This window comes from Sapajus apella, unplaced genomic scaffold (assembly GCF_009761245.1).
Source record: "Sapajus apella isolate SASKATOON/1434 unplaced genomic scaffold, GSC_monkey_1.0 scaffold170, whole genome shotgun sequence".
In the NCBI taxonomy this organism is placed as follows: Eukaryota; Metazoa; Chordata; class Mammalia; order Primates; family Cebidae; genus Sapajus; species Sapajus apella.
Window position 1 is genome coordinate 610892 of NW_022437110.1, and position 16058 is coordinate 626949.

Below are 16058 nucleotides of genomic sequence, written 5' to 3' on the forward strand. Positions count from 1 at the left end.
CCCCTCCTGCCCCCGTCCTGTGGGGTGGAGGGAGGTGTGGGTTTGCCTGTGTGCCATGTACTGCAGGACCTGAGCTCGGGCCTGTCGGGGGCCTCTGGCTGGGCGCCCTCTACTTCCCCCCCACGCCCCGTGCACCTAGTGGAGGGCAGCCAGCAGGGTGACGGGCCCTGTTCCTCTCTGGCAGGCTTGTGGTGGGGCCTCACATTCCCTCCAGTGGTCACCCCCCGTGAGGCGTTTCCCCTGGAAACGCTCAGGTCTGGGGCCTCTGGGCCCCCGTTGTGGCTACTCCAGCCAGGCTGCCCCTTGCCCACCGCCCCCACAGTTGCTCTTCCTGTGCTCCGTGCTGACCTGAGCCAGCTCAGGGCAGGCTGGGCCTCTGGTACCCAACGGTAGGGAGCCCAAGCCCCTGAGCCTGAGTGAAGCCCCTGAGCCTGAGTGGCCCGGAGGGCAGTCTCCCTTTCTGGAGATTGCAGAGGACGTGGCTCGAGAATGAGGAGGGTGGTGGGTCCTGTGAGGACTCTGGGAGGGGGTCCTTGGCTGGGGAGGAAGGGCCAGAGCCTGGCAGACCCAGGGCAGAGTTGGAAGCCCGGGCCCTGTCCCACCCTGGACAGGGCACAGGTGCGGCCTCAGGCACCTGACCCGCCTCCCCATGTCCGCAGCGCTCCTTCACCCTCATCGTGGAGGCCTGGGACTGGGACAACGACACCACCCCGAATGGTGAGTGAGCCCTGGGGCAGGCGGCTGCTCTAGTGGCAGGGCCCAGGTCCTCTGCCTGCTTGGTACAAAGCCTTCCTTTACCCAGAGGATCATGTGTGCTATATCCCTTATTGCTCTGGCTGCCGGGAAGCTCTGCCACATTTGGGATTTGCAGAGCTGTGCTTGCACTCTCCGCCCTAGTCCTGGCTTTGTCTATGTTCTTGTCCTATTGGGTGTGCTCTTTGGGGACCCATGTCCGTGGCTCAATGGATGTGACACCCTTGAGTGTCTCTCTGGCTTTGTGGCCCCCTCTGCTTGTCTGTCCTGGAGCACGGGGCCTTGGTGGCCGTCTCCCTCAGTTTTGCCTGCTGGCTGGCTGGCCTATGCAGGGCCCTGCAGGGGTAAGGGAGGGAGGGCTTCCATGGGTAAATGCAGAAGCACCCACTCCCTGAGGCCGAGGGAGCAGCTCGTGTGAAGTCCCAGGCAGGAGCCGGCTCGCTGTGTGGGAGGGGCAGGAGGGGCAGCCGCGGCAGCCGGGGCCGCGCTCAAATCACGGGGGCTGGCAAGCCACTGAGAGGACACGGGCTATGTCTGTGGGGCCAGGACAGGGACCATCAAGGAGCTGCCACATGAATCTGGGCATGTCAGGGTGACTCTGACCAGGGGCAGTCTGAAGGGTGAGGGGCCCTAACTGCTCTCAGAAGTGGAGGCACGGGGTTGGGACGATGGTGGGGGTATCTGGGTGGGGAGCAGCAGCCGTGGGGACCCCAGTGGCCCAGGGGAGGGGTGTTCCCTGAAGGGGTGGCGGAGGCTCAGCTGGGCTGAGGCCAGAGCAACGTCAGCAGGGCTCTTGATGATGTGGGCCTGGAGAGGCTGGGGCAGCTGGGAGGCCCCGGGGGAGTGGGCCAGCACGGAGTCCTCCCAGGTCTTGGCCCAAGAGGCAGGAGAGGTGGGGTCTGGAGGACCCCTTCACCTTTTATTGTGGAAAAAGTTGAAGCTGTGCTGAGCCACAGGGACCAGCAGCACGGACCTTGCCTATCAGCGCCAGCAGCTGTGGCTGCCCTCAGCCCCTGGTCTCCCGCTGGCTTTACTTAAAGTGAAGCTTAGCCAGCAGGTCCCTGAACCTGTCTGTCTTGGGGACCTTTGGGGAGGCTTGTTTGGAGGTGGGGATGGTGGCAGTGTTTGGCACTTGTGGGAGCCAGTCACAGTGCAGGAGACGGGAGGGCAGCGGAGCACTGTGCCTGTGCTGGCCAGGGCTGGGCACAGTGCCCAGGCGGGTGCAGGTGCTAGAGCAGGGCTTCGGTGGGCCGGCACGGGTGTGGGACCCGGGACTCACACCCTGGCTGCAGCCGTGCCTTCTCTGTGGAGCCCGTGGTCTCAGCAGCCCTCCCTGCAGCCCCCCCAGCTCCAAGCTAGGCCCCCTGACCCTCTGCATTTAAGTGGGAGTGGGACTGAAGGCTGGTGGCGGAAGGGACAGGCTTCCTGGGCCCTGAGCTTTCTGCAGCAGCTTGGCCAGCGGGCCTGCCCTCCTTGTGCTGCCGCCTGCTGTGCCCGGCCTCGACGTGCTGCAGACTTCTGCCCCTCCCCATCGCCCCCGAGGCAGCCTGGCTGGGTGGGTTCCTCCAGCCTGTGCTGACTCTGCCACCCCCCCAAGAGGAGCTGCTGATCGAGCGGGTGTCGCACGCCGGCATGATCAACCCCGAGGACCGCTGGAAGAGCCTGCACTTCAGCGGCCACGTGGCGCACCTGGAGCTGCAGATCCGCGTGCGCTGCGACGAGAACTACTACAGCGCCACCTGCAACAAGTTCTGCCGGCCCCGCAACGACTTCTTCGGCCACTACACCTGCGACCAGTACGGCAACAAGGCCTGCATGGACGGCTGGATGGGCAGGGAGTGCAAGGAAGGTGAGGGCCATGGCGGCACGCCCGGGCACAGGCCCTGGGCCCGCTGGCTGCAGCTGAGTCTCTCCTCCCCTCCGTTCGCAGCCGTGTGTAAACAAGGGTGTAATCTGCTCCACGGGGGATGCAGCGTGCCTGGGGAGTGCAGGTGAGTGCGCTGTGCCTGTCTTCGCCCTTCCATCCGATGCAGCAGACGGCACTGGCACACACAGCCTGGCTCTCAGGAGCCGCCTGGCGCTGGCTGGAGGTCGGGCACACGGTGAGCGGGAGGCTCTTCAGTCAGTGCGGTAGGTGCATGTCTCAGCCCGGGGTATGTCTGATGACAGCCCCATGAGGACGGTGAGGAGATCAGGGAGGCTGGCTGGACAGCCACGTGGCCAGGGGGCAGAGGCCTGGAGGCTGCCAGCCATCCGGAGGTGGGGCATGGGCAGGGGACATGGTAGCACTGCCCGTGGGGAGAGGGTGGGCGGTGAGAGGTGGCAGAGCAGACAGGGTGGGAGAGAGGCCTGCAGGGCCAGGGAGGGAAGACAGGCTGCTGGCAGGTTGGTAGCCAGGCAGGGTAGGTGGAAGGGCCAAAGCTGTTGCATGTGGAAGCAGCAGATGGGAGGCTATGGGGAGGAGGCTGCGGGGAGGAGGCTTCGGGAGGAGGCTGCGGGGAGGAGATGCGGGGAGGAGGATGCGGCAGGGCACGTGGGGGCTGGGGGAGAGGGGCCAGTGGGAGGTGGAGAGGGTCCTGCAGACACCCTGGGGTGGAGCCCAGGGATTTGTGGATGGATTTGAAAAAGGAGGAAGAGTGTGGGGTCAGGAAGACCCCAAACTGCTGAAGAGTGGACCCCGTGACTGGAAAAAGAGCGGCCGCAGAGGAGCAGGCAGGGGCAGCAGTGGGGTGGATGGCGTTAGGGGGACGCCTACCCGGCACCAGAAGCCACCGAGAAAGCTCACGGGCAAGGCCCGGCCCGAGCCACATGGGGGTCTGTGGCACTCAGGAGGTGTTTAAAGCCTGGAAGGAGGGGGAGGATGGAGAGGAGAGAGGCCGAGGGGCCCGTCCTGGCCGCCACAGGTCAGGGCATACAGATGAGGAGCTGGCAGGGCCTCCACGAGTGGCCAGGGTCTCGTAGCCAAGTGCATACAGCAGACGCCTCTGGACCTGGGCCAGGGTGTGGGGGGATCAGGCTGGGGGGCTAGCATTGCACTAGAGTGGAGCAGAGAAGTGGAGGGGAAGCAGGAGGGCCTGGGGCCCAGGGTCTGGAGTGGGTGTGGGCTCTGATCGGGGAGCTTCCTATGTCTGAGCAAGCTGGGGACGAGCTGGCGGAGAGACAGCAGGTGGGCGTGAGTGCTGCCCTCCAGCCCGCCTTGGGTTGCAGGGGGTCCCAGGATCTCTCTCTGAGGAGTGGGTTTTCCTTCCTCCATGGGCGCTTCTCAGACAAGGACACTGGGGCACAGAGAGGCGAGATGCTTTCCCCAGGGTCACACAGCCTGGTGTTTCTGACGGGAGGGGCGGAGTTTGGGACCCAGCTGATTTGGGAGCCAGGGTGGGGAGGTGGGTGGTCCTTCCGCAGCCCCACGGCTGAGTGGCCTGGAGCCTCCTGTGAGGAGCTGCCCTGGCCAGTCCCAGGGCAAGGAGGCGAGCCGGGCCAGGGCCACCCACCCGGTCACTCCACACACAGCCCGGCCGGGTGCGAGAGCCTCCAGTTAGCCCAGGATGCGCAGCAGGGTCGGCCTGGTCTGGGCAGAGGCGGGCCTGCAGGAGTTGGCCCAAGCAGCCTCGCCTGGCCCTGTGGGACCACACAATCTGGATGGCTGGGGGCTGGCAGTCGGAATGTCCCACCGAGGTTGGAGGAAGGCGGCCGTCCCTGCCCTTCCCCTGCAGGAAGATGAGGAGCAGGCATCCAGGGGTCTGGTGGGTGGGGATGGTAGGTGAGCCCCGCCCGCCCCTCGTGCTGGCCCTGCGGGGGAGGCCCAGCTGTTGCCGAAGCCTCGGCGGCTCAGGTTCCAGCGCAGGACGCGCCCCCCCCACCGGATGCTGCGGAGATGACTGCGCCTTCCTGCTGCGGCCCCTCCAGGGCCTTGGGGCTGCTGGCTGGGGAAACCGGGAGACGGGGGCCTGCGTGGGCTGCCCCGCCCTGGGTCGAGAGCACGCCCTTGGGACCCATAAGGGCTAGGCTCTGAGCCTGGCCGTGGCACTCTCTGGCGGGTGACTCAAGGTGTGCACAGCCCTGCCCTGAGCCTGAGCCTGGGTCTCTATGTCCATGGAGGAGGGATTCCAGGCGGGATGTGAGGCCACCCACATGGACTACTGCATTCAGGGCTGTGGACTGGAGACACATTCTCCCCAGCCTCAGTTTCCCCATTTGTGGCGGCTGGGCTGGGCTGCTAGGCCTTTGCTGGCTGTGTGGCTGAGGGCGGCTCAGGAAGGGCCGTGGTTCTTTCCTTTTACAAAAATAAAGTGTGGCGGGTGCCGGTGTGGAAGTGACGTGGCCTGGACGTCATTCTCGTCCTGCGGGACCTGAGAGTTCTAGGAAGGGCCCCCCCAGCGTCCCGTCAGGGCCTGAGTGGCAGCCTGCTGGGCCTCGGGTGTCATGATTGCGGGCTGGCGGCGGCACCCTCGAGGCAGGCCAGCTTCTGCCCCGGCCACCTTCCCCCTCCTGGAGGACCCCCAAGAGGGGATGTTGACCAATAGCCTGTGGCAGGGCCAGGCCTGGGGACCAAGAGGCCCCTGAGGGCCGTTTTCGAGGGTGTGCTGGAGCTTCTCCAGCATGAGGAACACCCTGCGCAGGGCTGGCCCAGGGCAGCCTGTGGGCCTCAGTAGATCCATCTGTGAGATGGACACTTTGTGGGACTTTACTGGGAGGGAGAGAAACAACTGCCTTTGAGGTGGGGGTGAGGGCGCGTGCTGTGCCCAGGGCCACATGGCTGAGGCAGGGCCTGGAGTGCTCCTCTGCTGCCCACCGGCCTACCCAGCCCCTGGTGCCACCTGGCCCTGGCAGCATCTGGTGAGTCCGAGCCGGCATTCTCATACCCGGGGTCCAGGCAGGGCCTTCCTTTCCTGGCGCCTGCTCTCGGGGCCCAGCTCACGGGTGAGTCCCAAAATAGCTCAGGGAGGAGTGACGGGACAGCTGGGCTGACCGTCAGCCGCCAGCGGCCGGGAATGCCCGTGACAGTGGGGCTGGCCGGCAGGGCCGCAACCACTGCCTGGCTGGGGCTGCTGCAGTTCAAAGGCCCGAGGCCGCCCGCTGGCCCTGGGTGTGGCCAGGTTCCTCCACCACCCGCTCAGGTGCCACAGCTCACCGGGTCTCGCGCCCCTCCCCTTCCCCCAGGTGCAGCTATGGCTGGCAAGGGAGGTTCTGTGACGAGTGTGTGCCCTACCCTGGCTGCGTGCACGGCAGCTGCGTGGAGCCCTGGCAGTGCAGCTGCGAGACCAACTGGGGCGGCCTCCTCTGCGACAAAGGTGGTGGCGGAGGTTGGGGGCGGAGAGCGGGGGGCGGCGGGCGGGGGCCAGGCTTTTCACTTGAGCGTCCCACCCCTGCCTGCAGACCTGAACTACTGTGGCAACCACCACCCCTGTACCAACGGAGGCACGTGCATCAATGCCGAGCCCGACCAGTACCGCTGCACCTGCCCCGACGGCTACTCGGGGAGGAACTGTGAGAAGGGTATGCCGGGGAGATGCCGCCCAAGTCCCAGTCAGGCAGGGACTGGTTCCTTGGGGAGCCGGTGAGGCCCCATCCCTCTGGCCTCCTGTGTGGTGGGCTCCTGACCCCCAGCTTGGGGCCCCGTGGGCTTGGGGAGGAGGACTTGTGGAAGGCTGGGGGCCTGGCTGCCAGCCTTGACCCCCTCTGTGATTCTGCAGCTGAGCACGCCTGCACCTCTAATCCCTGTGCCAACGGGGGCTCTTGCCATGAGGTGCCATCTGGCTTTGAATGCCACTGCCCATCAGGCTGGAGCGGGCCCACCTGTGCTCTTGGTGAGTGTCTGCACGTGGGCAGGGGACCTTGCCTGGCATCAGTGGTGGGAGTGGGGCAGCTCGTTGAGGTGGGGCTCGGTGGTCAAGTCCACATGTGTGGCTGTGAATGTCTTGGCTCTTGGCGAGGACAAGTGGCAGGAAGACCCCGACTTGTCCCCCCTGCTCATAGGGACCTCGTCCCCATGGATCACACTGCCATGGCCCCACCTTTCTCCGTTTTGTGCAGACATTGACGAGTGTGCCTCGAACCCGTGTGCAGCCGGTGGCACCTGCGTGGACCAGGTGGATGGCTTCGAGTGCATCTGCCCCGAGCAGTGGGTGGGGGCCACCTGCCAGCTGGGTAAGGGCTCCAAGCATGTGCGCAGGAGCGTGGGCTGCGCATGCGGAGCTGCTGGTGCTTCGGGTGCTGCTGGTGCTGCTGGGCTGTGGGTGCTGCTGGTGCTGCTGGTGCTGCTGGGCTGCTGGGCTGCTGGGCTGCTGGGCTGCTGGGCTGCTGGGCTGCGGGCGCCAGGCGTGGTGCTGCAGAGCAGGCAGGGCCCGAGCCCATGGCTCCCCCTTGTCTCTTTCACAGACGCCAATGAGTGTGAAGGGAAGCCGTGCCTTAACGCTTTTTCTTGCAAAAACCTGATTGGCGGTTATTACTGTGATTGCATCCCGGGCTGGAAGGGCATCAACTGCCACATCAGTCAGTATGGGGGGTGGGCACTGGCAGGCGGGCCGAGGCGCATGGGACTCCGCCTCTGACCCTGCTCCTCTGCCCCCAGACATCAACGACTGTCGTGGGCAGTGTCAGCACGGGGGCACCTGCAAGGTGAGGTGGGGCTGGGAGGGTGTGTGGCATGGGGACTGCGGGACCCCGGAGGATGTGTGGTGTGGGGGTTGTGGGGCCATTGGGGCACCTGCAGGAGGCTCACCCGGCTGGCCTGCCCAGGACCTTGTGAACGGGTACCAGTGCGTGTGCCCGCGGGGCTTTGGAGGCCGGCACTGCGAGCTGGAGAGAGATGAGTGTGCCAGCAGCCCTTGCCGCAGCGGCGGCCTCTGCGAGGACCTGGCTGACGGCTTCCGCTGCCACTGCCCCCAGGGCTTGTCCGGGCCTCTCTGCGAGGTGAGGTGTGCCTGGCCACCCTGCCCCACCTGCTGCTCTGGGAGCTGTAGGGTAGGCCTCGTCCCCTGACCTGAGTGACCACGGGGTGATGCAGGGTTAGCTGTTCCCATGGCGTCCCAGGCTTAGGCCTCCCTGGGTGTCGGGTGGGCGCATGGGGCTGTCACTGGCTTGGCCCCCTGTGGGCCTTGTTTGTTGTGATGGGCCATCCTCGTGTCCTAGGCCAGGAGCCCCCAGGCTGCTGGCTGCCCAGGCCCATCTGTCCATCTGTGTACCCCTTTGGGACTGGAGGGCAGGGCACTCTGGTGGGCAGAGCACATGGGGCATGGTGGGTGCCTGATGGTAGAGGAGCATGCACCTGCCACGGGTGAGTCCTGGGTCCAAGTGAGCATCTCTCTCCGGGCTGACGCTCTCGTCTCCCTCTGAGCATCTGTTGTGCTGGATCCCTCCCCCAATCTCCCCTTTTCCCCTGCCTCCAAAACCCGTGTCCCTACCATCCCCTACCCTATCCCCCGAACCCTGCCTCCCCACTGCTGTCTTCCTACCACCCCCCCCCCCCCCCCCCCCCCCCACCTCCCCCGACCCGCCACCCCTCCCCCACTTCCCCTGACCCGCCACCCCTCCCCCACCTCCCCTGACCTCCCTCTCTCCCACCCTGGGCAGCCCAAGACCCTGCCCTCGCCTTGGTGCGGAGGTTGGGCCTCATATCCAGAGGGCTTCTTGGGGCCCAGGGAAGGGGTTGGGGTCTGACCTCAGGTCCTGTGAGCATGGCAGGGGCTGGCCCTGGAAAAACCCAGTCTTGGCTCTGAGGGTGGCCTGGCAGTATGTGAGGGGGTCAGGAGCTACTTTTCCTGCCAGCAGCGGTGCCAAGGCCTCATCCCTCCCGACGGAGGCAGAGGAAGCTGCGTTGCAGTGGAGATGGGGGCCTCGGTGTCAGTGTTCAACTGACAAGGCCTGGGCAGTCTCAGTTGGGCAGGGGTCTTGGGCTCTGGCTGGCACTGCCCGGGCCAGGGTGGAGGGGCCTGAGGTTCCCTGGGATGTGCCTTCCTGTGGCCACAGAGGCCTGGCCTGTGTCCCCGGCCTGGGATCTCACAGGTGTCCCCCCCACAGGTGGACGTTGACCTTTGTGAGCCGAGCCCCTGCCGGAACGGCGCTCGCTGCTATAACCTGGAGGGTGACTATTACTGCGCTTGCCCCGATGACTTTGGTGGCAAGAACTGCTCTGCGCCCCGGGAGCCGTGCCCCGGTGGGGCCTGCAGAGGTGCTGGCGGCAGCATGGGGTTGGGGGGAGATGGTGGGCAGGGGTGGGCCTGACCCCAGCCGTACTGCTGCCACAGTGATCGACGGCTGCGGGCTGGACGCGGGGCCCGGGGCGCCTAGTGCGGCAGCCTCTGGCGTGTGTGGCCCCCACGGACGCTGCGTCAGCCAGCCCGGGGGCAACTTCTCCTGCGTGTGTGACAGCGGCTTTACCGGCACCTACTGCCATGAGAGTAAGTGGCCGAGACGGGGGCTGGGGTGGGGCTGGGCTGGCCTTCGGCCCCGGCTCACCCGCTCACCCCCGCAGACATCGACGACTGCCTGGGCCAGCCCTGCCGCAACGGGGGCACGTGCATCGACGAGGTGGACGCCTTCCGCTGCTTCTGCCCCAGCGGCTGGGAGGGCGAGCTCTGCGACACCAGTGAGTGTCCCGGTGCCCGCCCATGCGGGCCCTGTGGGCCTCCACCGCTGTGGGCCCCTCAGCAGCCCGAGGTGGCCACTGCCTGGGCGCTGCCGGGCTGGTACCCGGAAGGGCCTAGCCAGAGGGTGCTGCTGCCCCATGCCCGGGACCAGCCCCCCCACCCCAATGTGCCTTCCCTGCCCCTCTGTCCTCCCTGGCCCAGCTCCAGTGCTTCCTCCCCCGGGAAGCCCTCCCTAAGCGCCGGTGACCCCCCGCCCGCTGACCGGCGTCCTCGCCCCCAGATCCCAACGACTGCCTTCCCGATCCCTGCCACAGCCGCGGCCGCTGCTACGATCTGGTCAACGACTTCTACTGCGCGTGTGATGACGGCTGGAAGGGCAAGACCTGCCACTCACGTGAGTGCCAACAGGCCCTGGCTGCCGCCAGCTGCCCTAGGACCCTGGCCCTGGCGGTCTGGGGCCCAACTGCTGAGTGGCCCATCTGCCCACAGGGGAGTTCCAGTGCGATGCCTACACCTGCAGCAATGGCGGGACCTGCTATGACAGCGGCGACACCTTCCGCTGTGCCTGCCCCCCTGGCTGGACGGGTGGCACCTGCACCGTGGGTGAGGAGCCCCCAACGCCCCTGCCACCCCGGGCACGGGCCCTCCCAGGAGCCGCTCCCTCACGCGTGCTGGGCCGAGGGGTCTTTTTCCAGGGCCACACCTGCCCCCTGCCCCGGGTCTGTCTGCCCTGTCTGGGTTGGGGGTGTGGTGTGGAGACCTGGGGCCTGCCCCAGGGCCAGGTGAGACGCTCCCTCCTCCTCCTCCTCTCCTTGCAGCCAAGAACAGCAGCTGTTTGCCCAACCCCTGTGTGAACGGGGGCACCTGCGTGGGCAGTGGGGCCTCCTTCTCCTGCATCTGCCGGGATGGCTGGGAGGGCCGCACATGCACCCACAGTGAGTGCGGGAGCGTGTGGGCGGGGGTCGCTTCTCTCCACCCAGGCACATCCCGCCCCCGACTCTCTCCCCATTTCCTCTGCCAGCCCCTCATGCTAGTGCCCCACCCCCAACAAAAGGCACCCTCCTTGATGGCTGTGCCCAGCCCCCTGATCCTCCCCAGCCCCAGCCCCACAGTGTGATCATGCTGAGGCTGGACAGAGGCTGACATACTTGGGGCTGGGTACTGATTCTCTGCCTTTTTCTCCCAAACCAGATACCAACGACTGCAACCCTCTGCCTTGGTGAGTGGCATCCTGGGGCCGCAGCAGGGGAGGGACTTGGCCTGCCGCAGGGGCCGCCTGACGCCCACCCTCTGCTCTGCAGCTACAATGGTGGCATCTGTGTTGACGGCGTCAACTGGTTCCGCTGCGAGTGTGCGCCTGGCTTCGCGGGGCCCGACTGCCGCATCAGTGAGTGGCCTGTCGGGGGCTGTGGGTCAGCCCCGGGAGCTCCTCCAGCCCAGCTGAGGGGTCAGGAGTCTGCAGGAGTCTGGGGACATTAATGTCCATATCCCTTGAAGGGCAGTGTGGCCACAACCACTTCCTGCCTCTCAGCCTCAGTTTTCCCACATGTCTGTGTCCTGTGGGGTTCCTGGGGCATACCCTGCCAAGTGATGAAGTGGGGGGCCCCAGCCCCACGGACCATTCTGGGGCCAAGGGAGGAGAAGGATGGGAGCCGTGGGGGTTGAGCGGGTGGCCTGACATGGGACCCTCTGTGGCTGGAGGGCAGCCGTCCTGGGTGTCGGCCCAGGTGTCTGTTGGCCCAGCTGTCCGTCCAGCATCTCTTGGCTGGCCTGACCCAGCAGCTGGAGCTAATCCAGGACGGGACAGACCCACTGCAGAGGCAGATAGATGGAGGAGGCCAGTGTCAGGCTGGGTTCAGGAAGGCCTCGGGCAGCCAGCAGCTTAGGTGGTGGGGCAGGTGAGCCCTCCAGGGCTGGCAAGGCCTCCGTGCTGGCCCAGGGGCTGCTCATCAGCCTGGGGCTTGCGCCCGCGTGCCCTGGCTCCCTGCTGCCCTAGGCCATGCTGGTCCTGCGGTGGGCATTGGCTTCACTGTGCTGAGCAGTGGCTGCTTTCCCGGCAGACATTGACGAGTGCCAGTCCTCACCCTGTGCCTATGGGGCCACGTGTGTGGATGAGATCAACGGGTATCGCTGCAGCTGCCCACCAGGCCGAGCCGGTCCCCGGTGCCAGGAAGGTAGGCCCCGTGTGATTGCCCTGGGCTGGGTCGGGTTAGGGGGCATGGGTGAGGCCCGGTCCCCGGGCCAGATGCCCACTGCTGACCCTCGAGCCCCCTTTCCCCACAGTGATTGGGTTCGGGAGGTCCTGCTGGTCCCGGGGCACTCCTTTCCCACATGGAAGCTCCTGGGTGGAAGACTGTAACAGCTGCCGCTGTCTGGACGGCCGCCGTGACTGCAGTAAGGTGCGGGCTGCCTGGGAGCCTCCCTGCCCTGCCCCAGGCTGGTGCTCGCTGACCCTGACCACTCTGTGAGATCAGGGGGCGGGTGCTGGGGTCAGGGTGGGCTGAGAGCTATCTGCCCACCTCTGAGGGACATCCAGGGAGAAGGGAGCCCAGGTAGGCCCCATGCCTCGATGTGAGGTTGGGACGCAGAGGCCTGGCCTGGACCCGCTGTGCTCCGCCTGCCCTGTCTGCTGTCCAGCCTGACCTGCCTCCCTGGGAGCCCCTGGGGCGGCCGGGCTGGGGCCCTGGGGCTTGCAGACCTGGGTGGTGTCCCTCCGCCATGTGGGACTTGCACCTGCCTGTGGGTCCTGGTTCATGCGCCTGCATCTGACTGTCCTGTGTGCACCTGTCCAGGTGTGGTGTGGATGGAAGCCTTGTCTGCTGTCCGGCCAGCCCGAGGCCCTGAGCGCCCAGTGCCCGCTGGGGCAGAGGTGCCTGGAGAAGGCCCCAGGCCAATGTCTGCGACCACCCTGTGAGGCCTGGGGGGAGTGCGGCACAGAAGAGCCACCGAGCACCCCCTGCCTGCCTCGCTCTGGCCACCTGGACAATAACTGCGCCCGCCTCACCTTGCGCTTCAGTCGTGACCATGTGCCGCAGGTGAGGGACCTGGCGGCATCTGAGCCTGCAGAGGCCACACACCCATCAGCATCTGCTCTTGGCGTGGCCAGAGCCCAGCCCCGTGGGGCAGGGAGGCCCTGGTTGGCTGAACAGTCACTCGTGGTCACAGAGAGTGGCCCTGTGGGGTCAGATGCGAGGGACATTGGGCTCGGTGCCAGGTGGGGGTGGCAGAGGAGGCCGGGAGAGCAGCCAGCATGGGGTGCCTGTTGGTCCAGCTGTCCTGAGGGCCTGGACTGATGGTGCCATGGCTGCCTTGGCCTGGCTCTTGGGCTGCGGCTTCACGGGCAGTTTTGCCCTGGCCAAGGACCCACCTTTGTCTGCTGTGTGCCTGAAGCTGGGTCCCGTCTCCCAGGAGGGGCTCGGAACAGGAGACCCGCTGCAGCTTGCTCTACCTTTCCCCCCCACCGCCTGCAGGTGGAGCTGGCTCCTCCATGAGGATGGGTGGTAGGGCACAGCCTGCTGGGAAGCTGCCCCCACTAGTCCCTTGGCATCTCTGCTGTGCTCTCCTGGGCAGGCTGCGGGGTGTGTCCTGCGTGTACCCACAGTGCCGGTCCAGGGACATAGGTGTCAGGTTCTCGGCCCTGTCCTTCCCTGCTCTGCCCACGCGCTGCCTGTCTCTACCCAGGGCACCACAGTGGGCGCCATTTGCTCTGGGATCCGCTCTCTGCCAGCCACGAGGGCTGTGGCACGGGACCGCCTGCTAGTGCTTCTCTGTGACCGGGCATCCTCGGAGGCCAGCGCCGTGGAGGTGGCTGTGGTGAGTGCCTAGTGGTGTGCAGCACCTGGGTGGGCACTGGGTCCTGCCCTGTGCAGGTCCTGGCCATGCCAGGCAGAGGCTCTGGCAAGGCTGGTCTTGGTGTGGAGGGACTGCAGGCAGGCATGTCTCCCTAGGCTGGGGCTGCGGCCCGTGCAGGAACTGCTCCCTGGGCCCGGCCAGCATCAGAACGGGCAGGGCTGTGGGGTGGAGCCCGCTTCCCCTGCAGCTGTGTCCTCACCTGGTCTCCTGCTCCGTCTGCCTCTGTGTCCTCACATCACAGGCAGCAGGGGAGTCTGAGGGCTCAGGCCTCCCTGCAAGGCCTGCTTTGGGACTGCTCCAGCCCTGGGGGGTGTCAGATGTGAGTGGATACCAAGGGGGTCGGGTGAGACTGGGGTGGGCATGTGCCCGGAGAGGAGAGGGAATGTTCCGGATCATGGTGTGGTGGGGGTGGACGTGGTGAGTGTGTGCAGAGCAGTGGGTGTGGCCATGGCTCAGTGTGGTGGGCGGAGGTCATGGCCAGGCATGGGAGGGACACACAGTGTTTTGGTGTCCTAAAGCCACCACAGATGGGGTCGGGGGACATGGGTGGGTGCTGCTAGGTGACAGAAAGGCAGTAGAGGCAGAGGACAGATGTGAGAAGTGAGCCAGCACGAGTCACGGCACCATCAGGCATGTGATGGAGACAAGGGCACAGCCCTGGGTCACCGTGGCCTCGTGGAGGTGCTAGATTTGTAGTGCCCTTGGGGCGTGGACCCCTAGGTGGGGTGGGGGCTGGGAACAGATGAGAAGAGAAGGGACAGCCATCAGAGCAGGTGTCAGTGGACGGCGTCACCCCCATCCCCCATCCCCCATCCCCTTCGACACACTCACTGCCCGGCGTTGAGGTCCCCACCGGAGGACTCCAGGCTCTCCCATGCGCCATGCTCCCTTGTGGCCAGGGCCTCAGTCCTGGGGGCAGGCTCTGGGGCCCTCAGGCTGTGCCTACAATGCTGTTTTTTGCTGCAGTCCTTCAGCCCTGCCAGGGACCTGCCTGACAGCAGCCTGATCCAGGGTGCAGCCCACGCCATTGTGGCTGCCATCACCCAGCGGGGGAACAGCTCGCTGCTCCTGGCCGTCACCGAGGTCAAGGTGGAGACGCTCGTCGTGGGAGGCTCTTCCACAGGTGAGGTGGGAGGTGGGCCTGGGAAGGCGCCAGGCAGGCAGCTCAGGCGTTGGGGCACAGAGCCAGCCTGTCGTGCAGCCACCGGGAACACAGCAGTCCCTGGCACCTGCTGCCCCAGCTGCCCAGCCCTCCAGGCCCCGTCCTGGGACTCTTCCCCACAAGCCAGGAACCAGAAGGTGGGGCCTGGGTGTGTGGCTAGCACCCTGCAGCCGCCCTGACCTCAGTACCCACTGGCCCTTCTCCCCGGCCCCCAGGTCTGCTGGTGCCCGTGCTATGTGGAGCCTTCAGCATGCTGTGGCTGGCATGCGTGGTTCTGTGCGTGTGGTGGACACGCAAGCGCAGGAAAGAGCGAGAGAGGAGCCGGCTGCCGCGGGAGGAGAGCACCAACAACCAGTGGGCCCCGCTCAACCCCATCCGCAACCCCATTGAACGGCCAGGGAGCGGCCCCTGGGGCGGTGGGGGCCACAAGGACGTGCTCTACCAGTGCAAGAACTTCACGCCGCCACCACGCAGGGCGGACGACGCACTGCCTGGGCCAGCGAGTCACGCGGGCGTCAGGGAGGACGAGGAGGACGAGGACCTGGGCCGTGGTGAGGAGGACTCCCTGGAAGCGGAGAAATTCCTCTCGCACAAATTCACCAAAGATCCTGGCCACTCGCCAGGGAGGCCGGCCCGCTGGGCCTCAGGCCCCAAAGTGGACAACCGTGCGGTCAGGAGCGTCAACGAGACCCGCTACGCCGGCAGGGAATAGGGGCGGCCGCCAGCTGGGCCGGGACCGGGACCGGGACCCTCATGGGAGCCACGCCACCTGCCAGACCTGGAGGCCAAGGCCATGTGCATAGTTTATTTTGTGTAAAAAACCACCAAAAACAAAAAACAAATGTTTATTTTCTACCTTTCTTTAACCTTGTATAAATTATTCAGTAGCTGTCAGGCAGAAGACAACGGCGAATTCTTGGATGGTTGCTATTTTTGTAAAGTTCCCGTGCATGGCACTCGCTGTGTGGCAGGAGAGAGCAAAGGGTGTCTGTGTCCTCACCAAATCGTGTAGCGTTTGTTACCAGAGGTTGTGCACTGTTTACAGAATCTTCCTTTTATTCCTCACTTGGGTTTCTCTGTGGCTCCAGGCCAAAGTGCCAGTGAGACCCATGGCTGTGTTGGCGTGGCCCGTGGCTGTCAGTGGAACCCATGGCTGATGGTGTGGCCTGTGGCTGTTGGGACCCGTGGCTGATGGTGTGGCCCATGGCTCTCAGTGGGACTCGTGGCTGTCAATGGGACCTGTGGCCGTCAGTGGGACTTACGTGGTCGGTGGGACCCTGGTTATTGATGTGGCCCCGGCCCCCAGCACGGCCTGTGGCTGTTGGCAGCACCTGTGGTTGTCAGTGGGGCCTGAGCTCATCGACGCGGCCTGAGGCCAGCGGGTCAACCTCACGCTTGCTGGCCAGCCCCGTCCTGCCTGCCGTCCGCGCTTCCTCCTGCCCAGAACGCCCGCTCCAGCGATCTTTCCACTGTGCTTTCAGAAGTGCCCTTCCTGCTGCGCAGTTCTCCCCTCCTGGGACGGCGGCAGTACTGAAGCTCGTGACAAGTGCCTTCACACAGATCCCTTGCAACTGTCCATGTGTGCCGTGGCACCAGGCGCTGCCCCCCTGCTGGCCCCGGCTGCCCCTCCTCGTGAAAGTGCATTTTTGTAAATGTGTACATATTAAAGGAAGCACTCTGTATATTTGATTTAATAACTTCAA

The 16058-nt window shown here is 65.8% G+C and overlaps 1 protein-coding gene across 2 annotated transcripts in view; it reads left to right on the forward strand.

The window, feature by feature from the left end:
- Window positions 1-16058, forward strand: part of JAG2 (jagged canonical Notch ligand 2) — a 25742-nt gene extending 9684 nt beyond the window's left edge. Inside the window, exons 3-26 of one of the 2 annotated variants that reach the window (XM_032267594.1) lie at window positions 660-717; window positions 2351-2602; window positions 2684-2744; window positions 5914-6044; window positions 6130-6249; window positions 6447-6560; window positions 6787-6900; window positions 7132-7245; window positions 7325-7371; window positions 7492-7665; window positions 8773-8923; window positions 9000-9152; window positions 9227-9340; window positions 9622-9735; window positions 9831-9944; window positions 10160-10276; window positions 10533-10560; window positions 10643-10728; window positions 11402-11515; window positions 11625-11740; window positions 12134-12376; window positions 13023-13154; window positions 14160-14316; window positions 14571-16058. In XM_032267594.1, coding sequence (XP_032123485.1) covers window positions 660-717; window positions 2351-2602; window positions 2684-2744; window positions 5914-6044; window positions 6130-6249; window positions 6447-6560; window positions 6787-6900; window positions 7132-7245; window positions 7325-7371; window positions 7492-7665; window positions 8773-8923; window positions 9000-9152; window positions 9227-9340; window positions 9622-9735; window positions 9831-9944; window positions 10160-10276; window positions 10533-10560; window positions 10643-10728; window positions 11402-11515; window positions 11625-11740; window positions 12134-12376; window positions 13023-13154; window positions 14160-14316; window positions 14571-15067 — 3321 coding nt within the window. In that variant the 3' untranslated portion in view covers window positions 15068-16058. The remainder of the gene's footprint in view (window positions 1-659; window positions 718-2350; window positions 2603-2683; window positions 2745-5913; window positions 6045-6129; window positions 6250-6446; window positions 6561-6786; window positions 6901-7131; window positions 7246-7324; window positions 7372-7491; window positions 7666-8772; window positions 8924-8999; window positions 9153-9226; window positions 9341-9621; window positions 9736-9830; window positions 9945-10159; window positions 10277-10532; window positions 10561-10642; window positions 10729-11401; window positions 11516-11624; window positions 11741-12133; window positions 12377-13022; window positions 13155-14159; window positions 14317-14570) is intronic. The other variant, XM_032267595.1, reaches the window with a different exon arrangement.